This window comes from Nestor notabilis, unplaced genomic scaffold (assembly GCF_000696875.1).
Source record: "Nestor notabilis isolate BGI_N333 unplaced genomic scaffold, ASM69687v1 scaffold31104, whole genome shotgun sequence".
Lineage (NCBI taxonomy): Eukaryota > Metazoa > Chordata > Aves > Psittaciformes > Psittacidae > Nestor > Nestor notabilis.
In genome coordinates, this window is record NW_009927410.1 from 1 (window position 1) to 16,273 (window position 16,273).

The 16,273-nt window shown below is 38.7% G+C and overlaps 2 protein-coding genes across 3 annotated transcripts; one reads left to right on the forward strand and one right to left on the reverse strand.

Moving 5' to 3' along the window:
• Positions 1-142: 142 nt before the first annotated feature.
• On the forward strand, positions 143-1,850 carry LOC104405366 (ankyrin repeat domain-containing protein 37-like; the record flags this gene model as incomplete). The annotated part of the gene is made up of 3 exons (XM_010014053.1): positions 143-295; positions 982-1,073; positions 1,613-1,850. Coding segments are annotated over 3 exons (483 nt in total), but the record flags the coding sequence as incomplete, so codon positions are not given.
• A 1,090-nt stretch (positions 1,851-2,940) lies between these two features.
• UFSP2 (UFM1-specific peptidase 2) lies at positions 2,941-15,982 on the reverse strand. 2 transcript variants are annotated; one of them, XM_010014051.1, is made up of 12 exons: positions 15,941-15,982; positions 14,692-14,770; positions 13,010-13,190; positions 12,866-12,932; positions 12,343-12,500; positions 11,544-11,736; positions 9,910-10,056; positions 9,296-9,460; positions 7,850-7,974; positions 5,955-6,031; positions 4,350-4,474; positions 2,941-3,027 (listed from the first exon to the last, which is right to left on the reverse strand). In XM_010014051.1, the coding sequence occupies exons 1-12, from the start codon at positions 15,980-15,982 to the stop codon at positions 2,941-2,943; spliced, it is 1,446 nt and encodes a 481-aa protein (XP_010012353.1). The 2 variants fall into 2 exon arrangements, with proteins under 2 accessions (XP_010012353.1, XP_010012354.1); XM_010014052.1 differs by lacking the exons at positions 2,941-3,027; positions 15,941-15,982 and having other exon boundaries at positions 4,175-4,474; positions 12,343-12,490; positions 12,862-12,932; positions 14,692-14,764.
• Positions 15,983-16,273: the final 291 nt, after the last annotated feature.

Here is a 16,273-nt window from a genome sequence, read left to right on the forward strand (position 1 = left end):
GAGGGGACTGGGGCTGCTTTTCCTTCAGGGGCAGTCTCAAGGAACGTAGGGGGCCGGTGACCTGCGAGGGGGTGTTTTCTGCTGTGAAGCAGCGTTCTTAGACTGGCGGTAACATCGTGCCTTTTTCTTCCTTTCATTTCAGTCTGGTAGTCTGAGCGATCTGCTGGAGGCGGGAGCCGCCGTGAACGCACCTGCAGATGCCTTTGGTCAGTCTCCAGCTCACCTGGCTGCCTGCGGCGGGGGAGCCTTCTTCCTACTTTGGCAACTGCAGACGGGAGCAAATTTGAACCAACAGGTAAAATACACAAGTTTTGTTTCTCACACTTCTAATTTGGCATGTCAGTAAATCCAGTTTATATTAGTTCATTATTTTCTATCTTTTATATACACACTTCTATTTCATGAGATACCTGTGATTGCTTATTTTAGAGTAACTTTATTTTTAAATGGACCAGAAATCCTGTCCATATTGCATTAGTGATTTCATTTGCTACGTAGAATGAGGTCTTCATTTAAAATCCTTAATGTGGACATCAAAAGAACCTACTTTCACACAAATGAGCATTCCTTTTTCCTCCAAAATCTAATCCCTTCTTCCACTAAATGTAAGGATTCTTCCTTTAGCTGCAGTTTTATTTGCCTATACCTCTGAGCTGGTAGCAGCAAGCTGTTGGTCACATCAATCCCTGAATGGTGCTGACAGATGCTGCTCATCAGTGTGCAGGGTATACTCTGTATTGATCATCTGTTAGGAGGTAAAGGTTAAACAATGAGCATTACATGGGACAGGATTTCTGCTTTGCTGTGATTAATACACTAAGCACTTAATGGCATTTACCAAGTACGCTTTACTAGCTATTGTCCTTTTATCTTTCTCAACTCATAACGGACACTCCAGAAACAGTCATGCTGGAGAACAAGATAGCCTCATCTTATTCCCCTTCCTTCAAATTGACTGCTACATGTAAATTGCGGTTTTAGGATTGCCTTGGAGAAGCCCCGATTCATAAAGCAGCAAGAGTTGGGAGTTTGGAATGTCTTGCTCTCCTTGTTGCTGGCGATGCCAAAATTGAGTAAGTTGGGCTACATTTAGTTATTTCAGAAAGTGTCAAAGGATTCGTGTATCTTACAAGTACTTTTTTACTTGTTCAGAGCGTTCATGCCAAGACTGTAAATAGTTTGACTGTCGTCATTAAAAGCAGTATGAAAAACTGCATGAACACCAAAGTAGCACAGACCATATGCTGCTGTTCAGTTCCACATTAAAAACCTCTACAGGAACTAAGAGAATATTCCTGATCATAAGTTCTTCTTGTAAGTTTTCCATTCTGACTAATGCTGCACTCACCCTCCTCTTGCCTTTCTGATATGCTGAGCCAGTCATTTGTCTAATGATGGATTTATTTTAAAGCAATTATTCTTTGTTGCATTTAATACCAGGCCTCCAAAGAGTTGAGCCCCATGCTACCCTTGGCAAGCCTTCTTGGTATCGATTCTCTGTACTTATTTTTATACCTCTGTCTAAAGTTACCACTTAATCAAATTGAAGAGTGCTTGCTCATTATGTGTATTGCATTTTAATGGAATGGTTACTGTTAACTCCGTGTTTCAGCCTGTGCAACAACAGTGGACAAACAGCAGCAGACCTCGCACTGGCTTACGGCTTTCTGGAATGTGCCAACTTCCTCAGGACAACTCAGCACACTCAGACAATGAAACTGAGAGGACAGTCTGGCTACTCACCAAGGGACAACCGTGGCTTGCTGAGAGAGGATCCAGCTGCACAGAAACAAGAAGGTGAAACCACCAGATCCATAAACAGGAAGAGGAGAAGATCAGGTGGTGTGTAATACTGTTGGTTTATTACAACTCAGAATATTTTTGAATACTCTTATCATTTAAATAAATAAATTTGGTGTTGGGTACATAGCAGTTGGATTTAGAAGCCTTCTAGTAAGGATCAGCTTGCATAGGTATTTAAAATTACCGTCTTACCAAAACCTGACAGTGCACGGGGAACGTCAAGGAAAAGGCTACTTTGTGGGGTGAATAGGGTGGAATCCCAGGTAATTCTACTGATGTACTGGTAAAGCAGCTACAGACTTACTCTTGTTTATTCATATGACAGATCTGGTCTCCTAGCTGACAAAAGAAATAATTTGTCATCCCAAAATGAAATCAAGGGGAATCTGAAGTCTGAAGAAGCATGACTGGACTATACATTGAGCAGCCAGATGTGTATGTATGTGCTGGTACATTGTCTCCTTCCGAGAAGGATGAAAACTCATTTGTTTTTACTTCTTACAGAAGACTGTCGTGTTGGTGGTGTTTTGTTGTTTGGTTGGGTTTTTTCCCCTAGAACAGTTGTTACTCATACAGCTATAAATAAATAGAGTATGTAACAATTAATTCCCTCACTTTTTTCCTGTGTAAATGTGAGAACAAAGTTCATAAAATTCATTACATAAAGCCATTTTTCTCCCACTCCTCAAATGCTGTTATCAACAGTACCAGCAGCAACTGATGCCCTGGACCATATTCATCATGCACAAGGCAGCTGGTGCTATGGAACTTGACAGGTAGAGGACAGTTTGTCTTTTTGGCAAGAAAGAATTCCATAACATAAAAGGATTAGGCATTTAATCTGTAAAGATCGTAGCATAACAAAAAACGCTGTATGAACATAAAGTTGTCCTAGTCAAAAGAATAGTATTAGTTACCTAATAAATGTATTTGTAAGAAATACAGTTCACAGCAGGTAACTCTTATTTTTAAAGGTTTCATTAAAAAATAAAATTCTTAATTTAAATTACTCAAGCAAAATTTCTATTTCAGCTGGGTTCTGATTGACTGAAAGCATGATTTTGAGTATTAACACAACAGTCATTATGTAGATCAGCCAGTATTCGGTTTTAGCATGTTCCAGCAGAAGAGTGCATTTTAAATAGTTTTGGGTCGTTGAGGTAGGCAGAGATTGTAATAGGCGTCCTTGTTCCAGAACTCAGGGCCCTTCCATCCACACCAGCCCTGTCCAAGAAAAAGCAATACAGTGTTTAAATCTACTATGATTTAAACCTTGCCTTCTACTAGCAGATCTGTTATTTTTTCCTAATTTTAATCTAAGCTATATTAATTCTTACCTAATAGAAAGCACTGACATGCAATTTCCAGAAAGTTCTCTACATGTCTGGAAATACATTAAGACAAAAGACTTCAGAGTCTTCCTCCCTCCCCACCACAGCTCAGTTCCTAAAAAATGGCACCTTCCCCCTCCCCTCTGCTGCTACAGAGAGACTAGTGTTATTCTGAAACTCTTTATCATTCCCACAGTTTCCATTCCTTTTGTCTTAATCCTTGCCGCCTTTGGTAATAGTTGATATTTCAGAGCCAAACAGAGCTCTTAGAAGGTGTTCTGTTGATTCTGATGTGTCAGAAAAGCAGTCCAACAAAGCTCTGAAGTTTACTGAGTAACACATAATTATATGAGCTGTTCTTGAAGAAAAGAGCTACAAACTTAAGAGTGCACCTTAGTTCCTCCCCTCCCCTGCCACTTTTGATGAGGAAAGGGGTTTCTGCAGGTATTTTTTTCCCCTGGACCATTCTGGAACACCGTGTAGCTGGTTCTACATGTTCTTTGGAGATTGTTTCTTCCTGTGTTCATCTGAAGCTTTGATCCTTATAGGAAAATACTTCTTTAACAGCTTTTTTAGTTGGGTCCAACCCAAGGGTATCAAATAAAGATAGGAAATAAAAGTTGCTATTTGCAACATAATATAAAGAATAGAAATTGCTTACTAAACACCTGTAGGATGATTTAGGCATGTTCACAGTTAATGTTTCTGACACTTTACTGTTATGTAATATGCTGTCATCCTTTTCAGTAGCTTGAAATACGGAAATAACATTGCATACCCTTTAGTTCTTCTGCTTTCCTGTATTTTTGAAACAGGCCAGTACCTGCCCTTTAGAATTAGTTCAAGGCCTGATGTGAGTGTGCCTTGTGCTGGCTTTTTTTTTTTTTTTAATTAAAAAAAATTAATAGTTATCTTCTGTGCTTCAGTAACAGCATTTTACAGGCTGAACAGATTTTTCTGTTCCATTCAAAATACCAAACACATTCATTGTATGTACTACTGGGTAAAAGGGGACATGGTTTAATCCAGAGAAAGCTTCCTGAAGACACTAAGTTTCAGAAACTAGCAGTAAGTAGCATATGTGCAGGTTAACTGGGAATCAGCACTTCCTCCATAAGGAATGGAGAAGCCATAGAACGTCCAATTTGTATTTGGCTGTGCATTACTTGCTTAATGCCGAAATGTGTGCGTATATATACGTGCATCAAGCCTCACCTTTTCCAAAATAACATGCAGATCTTCTCCTCCAGTGTAATGCGGGTCTAGAATCAAATATTTGATGTGCCCTGTAATCTCATTCCAAGCCACTCCTAATATTGTGTGAGCCAAAACACCTCCACCTGAAACAGGAGGAACACAAACTGGTAGAAGCTTTTCACTGACACTGGCTAAATGCGCAAGCCTAAGGTAAAAGTACATCACCACTTTCTATTAATTAACAGATTAGTTTGGTTATCAGAATGATTGTGAAGCTGTCCTATGTAAGATTCTTCACATTTTTAACCAACGTATCTTTACTACAACTAGGGAAGATACTAATTTTACTTTCTACAACTAGAGAATTTACTTTCCAAATTTCTTTCATCTCAGCAAGGCAGGTTAAATCCTCAACACTTCCACCAGATGAAGTCAAGAATATTGCAAACATCTGTTTTGCTCACTTTTTCTTTAAAGAAACTTAATTGTAGAAAAGGAATCTGGAAAACTTCCTGGTTGTAAAAGGACTAAAATTAGAATGGAAATCAGAATTTCTGAGTAAAGGTTATCTGCTGTTTTCTACTAAGGTCCATCAATGGATATTAGGGCACAGCAGTAATTTCTGACACTCCTTTCTTTAGCCTGCAAACAGGGGAAGGAGATGCGTTGATGAGCTGTTCACAGCTTGATTCCTGCATGTTTCTAGCATGCAGGATAGCATGAGGAGTTTACATCCCTGGGGATACTGCGGTAATGATTCCACACAACAGACAGGAATCGCAACAACCCCCAAAAGAACACGAGCGAGAAAGTCCTCCAAACCCACCCCAAAAAGCCAACCACCACCCCCTGCAATAACAACAACAATTCAACCAATCTACAAGAGAGCATCACAGGGAAGGACAAGTTACAGATGAAAAGATTTTTCAATATAGGATTCCAAATTTTTGAAATTCAGACAAAAAGGCAGCTGAAGGGCCAGGAATATTTCATACCAAACTTTGGACTTTTGGCAACTCTTAATTTAGGAGGCCACTATCTGACACCATCTTTATGGAGTGCCCAATACAGATTGTGAAAATTGTTAAAATTGTAACTTATTAAAGCTGAAAGTGCTATTTCAATATTCATTTGCTAAACCATGGCTGTCTTGTAAATAGTTCAGTTAAAGTTACAGCATTCTTAATGAATGGCATTTCTTATGTTGCAAAAATTTCAGATTATTAAAACTGGTCTTAAAAAGAATTTGGCTGATGCCCTTCTCTGCAAAGCCAAACAAACAGTACTCTTCTATGATGGAAATTCTAGGGAGCTTCTGCTCCTCTAGAGAGCTGAAGTAAATTCTCGAGTTCTGACTTTCACAGCAGTTTCTAAGAACACCTTTTAGACTGACTTGTGTTACTAGGTTTAACACTGAGCTTGGGAGAAATACTGAGTGGAAAGACACCAGCCAGAATAAATTGTACTGTCTTCCAGGCTTCCTTGGGAAAAGCATGATTTTTAATTAATTTAGGGGTTTGCTTAACTGTTGTACAGTAAACAGAATGAACTGTAATTGAAATGAAATTCAGCATAGGGAGGCCCCGCACTTTCATTGGCGTTCTTGGATACTCATACACTTACCAATCATAACTGGAGTTCCTTCAGTCTTGAAATGGTTAGCAAGCTCTCTTCCCTGCAATGCCAGTTCAGAACCCTGGCTGGGTAAGAACAACAATAGATCTGTTATCCTCACTAGGCTTAATATGCTCATTATCTGTCACACACCTTAACTACGTAAGTAACTAATGAGCAAGTGGCTTCAAGTTTTCCTGTGTAAACATCCTGGGACAATCTGAAAAAAAAAAAAGTCTTTTAATGCAACTTACAGATTCTGATTCAAGATCGTTTTCCACTCCAACTGCAAAGGCAATTACAGCACTCATACCCAAGCTGGCTTTGAAAAATCAGATCTCAAATAACATTACTAATCTGTTCAAAGCTACATTGACTTAGATTTGTTATAATCTCCCTGTTTCCTTTTCAACTACGGGGACCAGCCACAGACAGAAGACATCTACACTCAATACATGCACATACTCCAGGACTCAGAGCTGAAGACATACGCCTGACAGATACTCATATTCCCCTTAAAAGACTGACAGTACTCCCAAAAATGGTGACAGAAGCTAGGCAAGGAAATTAATACAGATATTTTTCATGTCTTGTCTATTTCTTCATATAGTTGTTCACCTTTTGAAAACCCCAGGAAAGCCCACATGCCTGTTTCTCAAATTCCTGAGGAGATTCATTAAATGTAGACAGAATACAAAACTGGAACTCTGGGAAATAACAGATTCCATACAAGTGCTGCTGGTGCAGCTGTAAAGTCTTACTTCCATGAAGAGTTAGATATGCTAGCTGGAAATAAGCCCAAAACAAAAATGCTATCCACTGCCAGTGACCAGCTGAAAAAGATGCATGACATTTCTTCTTCTCAGCATGGTAGTGATGCTGGCTTTTCATAATCCTGAAAAACATTGGTGTGCTCCCTTGTAGAAGCACTATGAGCAATTCTACCCAGTTCACAAAGGAATCTGTTCTATATTCTTATGTGCAGGAATAAAAACCTTCACCCTGGCTGGGCCTGTCACAGCTACTAGAAGTAGTAGGTGGATCAGCTGCAAATACAAGCTCTGGAACAAAAGAGCTTAAAAATTGGCTGTATAAAGCTTTACAAAAAATTGAAGAACTGTTTTGCTACCGTTAAGAATCACCATGGTCACATGCTCTTTTAGAATATCCACAGTAGAATGTACTCCAAATGAACATAACTCATGAGTAGTATTTTGTATGACTAGAGTTTTCATACCATCTAAGTTAGTATATATTCTTTATTTCATGACTGTATTTATCACAAAACGTTCAGGGATTTCTTAGTCTTAGTCCTGCCTAAATGATAAAAATCCAGTAGCTTCTGGTAACTGCTGAACATTATTCTTTTTGTCCCAAACATATTTGTAGGGTTGTTTATTGTATATGACAGTGTCAGATTGTCAGAATGGAAACAAATTCCTTGTTTTATCTGTCACACAAACCCAGAAAAGAGTGCACTATTTCCAGGCTGCTCAGCAATTTCTCAGTCCTGAACTGATGGGCAGGATCTATGAACAAAGTCATAATGCGCTGTCGGTGTGCACTCAGTTCGTTGTGACTGCCAGACTGTGTGCCTGCTTTAAAATTTGCTTGTGCTGCAAAAAAAAAGGCTGAACTCCGCATCAGTTTACATATCGTTAAGTAATTTATAGCAACTGCAAACTGGAACCCTAAGCCCCCAGGAAATACAGCAACACCTTCATCTGTAAGCTCTTAGCACAACCACAGTCAGGAATACAGGGCTGATGAACAAGGAACCCTTAAAAGATTTATTATCTTCTTTATTATCCCTGTTCTCCCTTATAATGTAATGGTAATTTGCATTTTAAGACACTCAGGGTTTCTAATAATTACTGAGGTATCAAACAGATAGTGATTCTTACCTGACAAATAGTATTTTTGATGTTATTCCAAAAAGCTGATTCAAAACAAGTTGTACCTCAATGGAACCAATCCATTGCCGTGACCCAACAAATGCTGCAGGCTTGTCTCCAGCATCAACCAGTGCCTTTGCAACATCATGATGAATAAGAAAAACAAATGTCAGCAACACACAGTAGGCAACTCTACCACTCTTTGTGGGAATGCATTTTGAACCTAGCTGGTCAAAAGCAGACAAATGGATCTTGAATTAAATTCACTGCTGTTCTGTTTCGGAAGCATCACTTGAACCTAAGAAGAGTGCCTGTAAGCACAGAATATAAGCGCAGGTCCACAGACAGACTTCAAGCTGGGAAGGTGAGCACTGAGCTGTCAAATAAAAGGAGTGCATCATTCATACTACAGAAGCCACTTCACACTGAAGTACCTTCACAGACTGGATTCCCATTCAAAGCACCTCAGAAAAGGATCCATAAAATAGTACTCTGATGAAAAGGCCACTGAAATACACTGAAGGCTGAGGTTTATTTTAAACTGTTCTCCATTCTGAGGCTTGTATGTTACACATAGCACTTGAGAAGGGCCTTTTCTGCTCAGGCTCCAAAGCCTCCTGGGGGGCTACTGCCTTCTTACAGATGTCTAAAAATACTACAGGAGCGCATGGACTTCAGTTGCTTTTAGGTGTGGATTAAGAAACTTTCAGGAAATGCAGTTTTAACTTCAGAGCTCACATCCCTGTTAGGTATGATGAGAGTTGTCTTACGGACTGAATCAAATTTTGCTAAAAACATTCAGTAAATGAATACAACACAAAGAACTACTTTTAGAAGACTGAAGATAACTGCAGTATTTCTTGTCAGGCATACAATATTAGCTACCCAAGCCTACAGCTTTTCTCCAGTGCTGTTAATAGAAATGAACATATTCAGGTATGCATGCAAATTCACAATAGAAGAAGAAGTGGAGATTTCAAAAGGACGAAGAAAACCCCACTGTTCTCAAAGGGAAAGTTGTAAAAGGCAGCGCTACGTCAATATATAGCACCTGGAGACTAACCCAGGTGTCACTGAATACAAAAGGCAGTTTTAAAACTGATTTTAGTATGACACATTGGGCTGTTTTCTTTCATTTGGTGAAAACAGTGAGCTCCTAATCTCAGCTTCTAACAGAACATTAGTCCAAGGAAATATTTAGAAGACTATTTTACTGAGCCTTATTTGTACAGATAATGTTACCCAACACTGATAAATATTTGGAGACAGATCTCCTATAATAAAACTTGTTTAAAATAGTAATTCACAACTACAGTACTTCAATTCAAGAAAGAAATTGAAACTACCACACAAATCCAAAAGCTAAAATACATGAATTTGATTTTAAAAATAATCTATACAAACTTTTCTAGATGAATATGCATAAAATAATTAAAGCACTTAAATGTTCTGTACCTGTTGAATCTCCTTGTGTGTTGGTATAGGTGCATCGATATAACCTTGGTGCTTGAACCAGGAACAGACTGTCTGCAAAGACCGATAGGCACAGCCCCAACCACTGTCATCAATCCTATCTTGCATATAGTGGTGGTAACTATAGATACCATGTACTAAATAGACCTGCACAGAAAGAGATAATACAAATGAATGTGATCACACTTGCATCAATTTTCAGAGAAGTTACATGACATGTTGCTTGCACTGTAAAAGTTGGGGATTGCAAATTTTTTGAAGAATCGAAGGGTTGTTACTCACACACAATTACTCCTCCTGTCTTTGCTTCCTAAACATTTCCAGTCAGTTTTTTTATTGTCTTGGCTCTGAGAGACTTTTAAAACATGCTAAAAACATGTAAATCCTTTTCCAAGAAAAGGCAGTTTTCTTTGAGACAAATACAGCTACGGCAATGCCATTTTGTGCAGAGAAGCCCTTTTGCTTAAGAGGCCAAGCCAGACAATATTGTATAGATGAGAAAGTGAAGCAGCTATCTAAATTACTTCTTATAACAAGTAACAAATCTCAAGTAAAATCAAAAGTACTTTCTTAAAAGTGTTTCAATTTAAACTTACCATACCAGACTCCATACCAGGTGAATTAAGATGTAAATGAGGATTTCTGAGATATCCATCTTTATATGGTTCATCTGGAAAATGATAAGCATTTGCTCTCTTGAAATAGGGTCTGTCACAAGGCAGGTTGAATAACCCATGCAGTTCCTACATGCAAGTTCAAATAAAAATACAGAACAGAATTAAAATTTTGGATTCAAAGAAACATCATATTGCGAGTAACAATAAAGACAAACAATTTTAACAGCATGGTTTAGCAAATTAATGTATTAAAATCTGCTTAATTAACTATTCAGCATGTATGTTTACTACCAGATCTGACCTCTCAAGGGAAGCTCAAGCAGGCTTACCTTCTAACTAGAGGGTCCACTATTTCATGCAGTCCTGTTACACAACACCTGCTGCTTGAGCCCCACTGAAGGTGTCATGAGTGACAAGTGTCTTATAAAAGCATGATAAAATACACTATCATAGAAAAGGATTACAGTTTCATCTATGTAGCAGAATAGATACACACGCTCTGAATTGTAACTTTAACTAACATTGAAGACGTACAAATGCCACATACTGAGACAAAGTAAAGATACTGAACTTACGTAAAGATACTGAGCTTACAGTTTAAGTAGATGCAGTCTATTTTTAAATCTCTTAAGCACCGTTTACAACACATCAGCCACATTTAAAGAGATACATTGTCTTATTTCACAGAGCTTAAAAGTGAAAGGAATGATGAGATCATCTAGGATAAAGTTTGTAACACAGGTAATATATTTTGTGCAGATGACCTAGTGCCAAACCCAACTACATTAGCTACAGCAACACTCAGCAATTCTCAGATAAGAATGATAAGACAGTAGGAAAGACTCAATGTGCCACCAATGCCTGAGGCCACTGCAAATAAAAGGCACAGATTAGGTTTTATACACCCAGGAAGAAGAAAATGAAAAATCCCCATGGCTTCCATGCCTCTGAAACAGCACAAGATTCCTTCCACATTCTTGGTATGTGTAACTGTGTGAGGTGAAGTGGTACCTGCCAGGTATACATCTCAATCTGAGAGGACTGCCACATCAGAGAAATTTTCCACCTCCTCCATATTCCTTTTTCTAGGTGTGCCAACCCAGAAGGCATAAAACAAATAAACAAAAGCTAACTAAGCCTGATTGTCTGTGATCCTCAAAAAGCAGCCTCCTCTGAAAACAACAAACAAAAAACCTCCAACCATAATCCTTTCAGGACATGCATTAAAGCCTGAAAGTAGTAACACTCTAGAAGTAATCTGATATTCTCCCATGGAAGTGAAGAAATGCAAAGAACACAGTACCAGAAGTATAATTTAGAGAAAACCTATCTTACATAGTCTTAAAGTTTCTATTGTTCCCTTACAAAAATGAGATCTGGCACATTTTATAAAGTAACATAACAAAACAAGCTTCCACATTCAGTATACTGCTTCAGTTACAATAAATCAAAAGAATAGCAGTATCTGTTAGTATTTATTCTACAGTGGCTTTACCAATGCATCAGCTACAATAATAACAACAACAATAATAATAATAATAATAACAACAACAACAACAACAACAACAGCGGCAGCAATATTATCAGGTTCTGTTAATATTGGTTGGCTTTACCTTTCTGTAACTTTCCAGTTGATCATCTGAAATACCTGTAGGATATGAGATTGTTACAAGGTGGTTGTTCCCTGGTAACATGAAATGAAATTGTTCTGGTACCACAATTGATGTTCCCTTCACATATTTCATGATACAACTTTCCATGTCAGTTAGTTGCCTGTGAATTGCTTTCACCAAGAGATTCTGTACACTGCAAGATATAAGGGAGAATATCTAAAAAGTAGAACAGCAATGGAAGATCATTTTCTCTCATTGCTCTCATTGTTATACAATACTTAAATGCATATTTGCACCTGGTCTGATGAACTTATTACTTCCATACTTTCACTCCCACAGACAGAGACAAAACCTCACGGTGCTTTCGTCAAAGCTTGTCTGCACCCAGAAACTACTCCCTAGTGATTCAACTCTCCAAAGTGCAGGTACCCTGGTCTTGTATCAGAAAAACAACCATTATGAACCCTTGTCAAAATCAGTTACATGGATGACTAAGGGGGGGGGGGGGTTGGGTGTTTGGTTTTTTTTCTTTGCATTCTGTCCACCCCAGTTAGCATCCTTTAGAATCAAATCCTATGGGAAAAAATGCAAAGAAAACATACAGAGGAAGACTGTTAAGGTGTTCCACCTTCACCTACCCAGCTGCAACCCCTAACATAGTACTAAGATTTAACTAGCTAAATTCCATTTCAAAAATACCACATGCTACTTTATTAAACTGGTGATACAGTTTTACTTCATTATTTCAAGAAAAAGCAGAAATTAATCTGAAAAAGTACAACTTCAGGATAACACTTACTTTCCCCATGTTTCCTCTGGAGAAACAGATATAACAACATCAACTGGTAATGTCATATTTATGTAGTGGTGTTCCTTATTTTCCCGTTCAATGACTGGAGCCAAAGCAGGTAGTGAAGACGTCATTTCCAACATGAGGTCTATATTGACTATCTGCTGCTGCAGAGAATAAAGACACAATATTAAGTACGCCTCCAACAACACATGCACCAAGAAGACAAGAGTAAGATTGTAAATATTTGGTATCAAACTCCGTAATGAAATACTTGGGTTTAAAAAAAAAAAAAAGCTAGTAATGTTAAATACAAATTTCTACATGCTCATCTACTGTACATGGATCTCTGCATTCACACTGAGTCTCAATGACTTTAGAAGTACTCTTTCAAGTCATGTCAATGTCTGTTTTGTACACAAATGCCTAGGGAGGGCAGATCGGAAAATAATTAAATGACAGGTTGTCTAAAGTTCTGATTAAGGTTGTTATGATAGGCTGTTTAAATTTATTAGTGTGGTAAGACACATACCGTATCTTGTAACTTTTTATCCTTTTTTTTGCCAAGCTTTCGTTTGGTCTCATCGTCTTGATCAAATCTAAAGCATCAACAGAAAGAGAGATTTCTAAAATATGAAATAAATCTATTAAAAATAAATAAATAAAATATACTCACTGCATATATCGTCTTATCTCCTTACAAGCAGACTCATCAGTCAGCTCTGGAACAGTGTTCATGCCACTGTTAGGCCACACATAGATTGAACTGTGGCAAATTCTTAATACAAGAACATCCGAGGACAGTTTGTTTGCAAGATCACTGAAAACATATCCTAATGCCTTCTTTGTTGATGCCTCTGAAACACAGTAAGGATACAATTAGCCTAGAAAATGTCCTCACTTTTGTTATAGCTGCTGGGCATACATCTCAAAAAAATCGGTATGTTCTGACTTGGAATAAAAACATAAGTCCTGTTATAATTAGAAAAATGGGTAGGGAAGCAAACACTGAGATCAGATTTCACTCAGCAGGTCTGTCTCAAACATTCACACTCATATCTGCCTCAACAAGTGTACTGTTTCTCTCAGATGCTGTCGGATATGAAGAGCTGAATGAACTACAGAAGAATAACATACACTTTTGTTGATTCTCACATCTGCAACTCAACCAAGCCTACAGTTGCAAACAAACTTCTATGTACAAACATCTACATATGGTTATAATTCTATGATAATTAATCTTTTGAGTAAATCGTGGAAAGATTCAATCTGAGTCACACTTCGTATTATTATTCAGAAGTACAAACAAACCCCCTACTAAATCTTTTGAAAGGCAGGGCATACACTCCTGCTGCAGACCAAGTTTTGGCCAATATAAATCTGTATGTGTAAGCCACACAGCTTGCCTTTCAGAGCTTGACAGTGTTAGGAAAATCAAACAGAACTCCAACAAAAGAAAAACTTCACTGCCTTCAAAAGGAGTGGAATGCTGTATTTACACATTAACAGCAGTGAATACCATGCACTTGGACAACCTGAGTATCGCTCTGCTTCACTGTGGTTAAAATTCACTCCAGTGTACAGAGTCAAGTACCCTTCCTCTGAGGACGCAGTTCAGGCCAACCTATTCAACATTCCTATTACACGTGATGAACTGAAATGAGCCCAAGTTCTTTTTCAAAGTTCACTAACACTGAATTCAGAGTTTCAGGTAAAGACACGTCCTTTTAAAATGCAGAAGGAGTTATAGTTGAGCTAAAGACACCTAACTTCCACTCTCTGCCCTACGATAGGTCAGTGGCCACTGAGAGCCTTGAGCAGACTTTCTGATGTATTGCATTACTGTAGAATGTGGAACTAGTGGATCCTCCCGCGTCCCTCATTATTACACAGAATTGCAGTAGCCAATCCTGCCTAAGTTCAGTAGAGTAACTAGTTAGCTTGTTTGTCTTCTCTACTTCTCTAGAAAGACTGGACCACAACTGCAAAACTGTACAATTAATATAACCCCATTATAACCAAATTCATTTAGTTATTATTTGCTGTTTGCTTAGAATTTCTGGATTCACACTGGATCCCAATACCATATCCATAAGTGGGAAAAATACATAAATAAAATCACCTAAAAATGGTAATTTAAATTTTACTTCAAATTAAAATAAAACACTTATGATGGAAAAAGACTGTCAGAAAAGTAACAGAGATAAAGAATAACATTCTTTGTACTTCATCTTTACGGGTCTGGGAAAAAGCCACAACATCTGGTGAAATACCAGGAAAATAAACATCATAATAGTTAATTAATAAAAAGTTATTTATATAAATGTTAAGAAATCTACTACAGTCTTGTAGACACACCATCAGTAGTTGCTAGCTGAAACGCAAGGTCCAAGCCTCCTCTTATTCTGAAGAGTATGTCCATAGCTTCTAGAATGACCTAAGGAGAAAAAAGAAGCAATGAAAATGAACAGCTATTTCAACATGCCTCCTCTCAAGTTACAGCTGACTGTTACTATACCAGAGTGTGTGAACACACCAGTAATTACTGCAGCTGGTCAGCGTGTGAAAGGCCAGTCAACAAACAGGGAAGGGAGTGGCACAGCAGCACATATTTGCCAGAGCCAGTACCTCAGTTATGTGAGTATTGCTACAAACACAGTCCTTAAAACGTATTTCCTACCTAAACAAGAAACTCTGAATTCTATACTTTAATAATTTAGAAATATGTCATTGTTTCAATTCAGATGTCATGTTTCCCATTCTCTGAGTCTTCTTCCAGTTCAAGCAAACCAGGGACTGCTCTGAGCATTAGAGGAGAAAGGTAGCTGAGAACATCTGTAAGTGTACATTCATCTTAGTAAGGAAATCAAAAAAATAAAAGAGGACACACACACACCCCTCCCCAGAACCCAAGCTAAGTTTCACATCTGACACAAGAGCTGCTGATGCGAGGAAACCATCCAGCTGTTTCTTTCCCCTTCCAAAGTCCCTGCTCTGTGTCCCCACAACTGTCCCTAGCAGACATTTTAACATGAACTTTGCCAGAGAACTCCTTCAGATGGAAATCCACCCTTCTATCCAGAGAAGACTTTTTCACCCAGATCAATTCAGGTCAAGTTCAACATCCTGCTACAATAACCAGCTGTGCCAGTAGAGAAGATCAAAAGGCAACAATCCAGAGAAGTGTGGGTATTGTTCAATCTAACAGTCCGCAAAAAGAAATGTTTGCTCTAAAAAGGCCATTGAACGCCTCTAAGAACAATTACACCGAGATCTTCTGGGAAGACTTACTGCGTAACTATTTGCTTTCAAACCATGGGAAGCTTCCAGATGTGATGCTACATTATTCACCAAATAAAAAAATCAAAGCAAACGGCTAATTTCCTTCTCATTCAAAGTATTCTAAGCAGAAATATTTACAAAGATAAGCATGCTGGACAAAAACATAAGCATCTTCACTTTGAGCTCTGGGTGAAGGGTTTTCAGGTTTCCCTGATTCTGGAGTACGAAAATTTACTCCAAGCAACAGAAAAGGCAAGATTGCCATGTTCTATGTTTTGCCTCCTGAAGCATAACCCTGAACTATTTCAGGTAATACAGTTCCTACATTTAAAAGGTCTCGGACTGTGGGAACCACAAGTGCCAGCATGTGAAAAAAAGGTCTGACTGGGTTGATGTGGGAAATGGTTTGTATCTGAATTATTACAACTGAATGAAAAGCCGAGTTCTGCAGGAGTGAGAGGGGCCATGACCCTTTGATAGCGGAACACCATGGATGATGGTGTCTTCCGACAGGCCCTCGACTGACGCCACGCAGGCAGAGACCCCCGAGGCCCCGCGGGCGATGGGCAAAGGCTGCTGCGGGGAGCGGCGGGTGGAATGAAGGGAGCAGCCCGCCTGACGCACCCTGGGCCCTGAGCACCCCGACCTGCCCGACGGG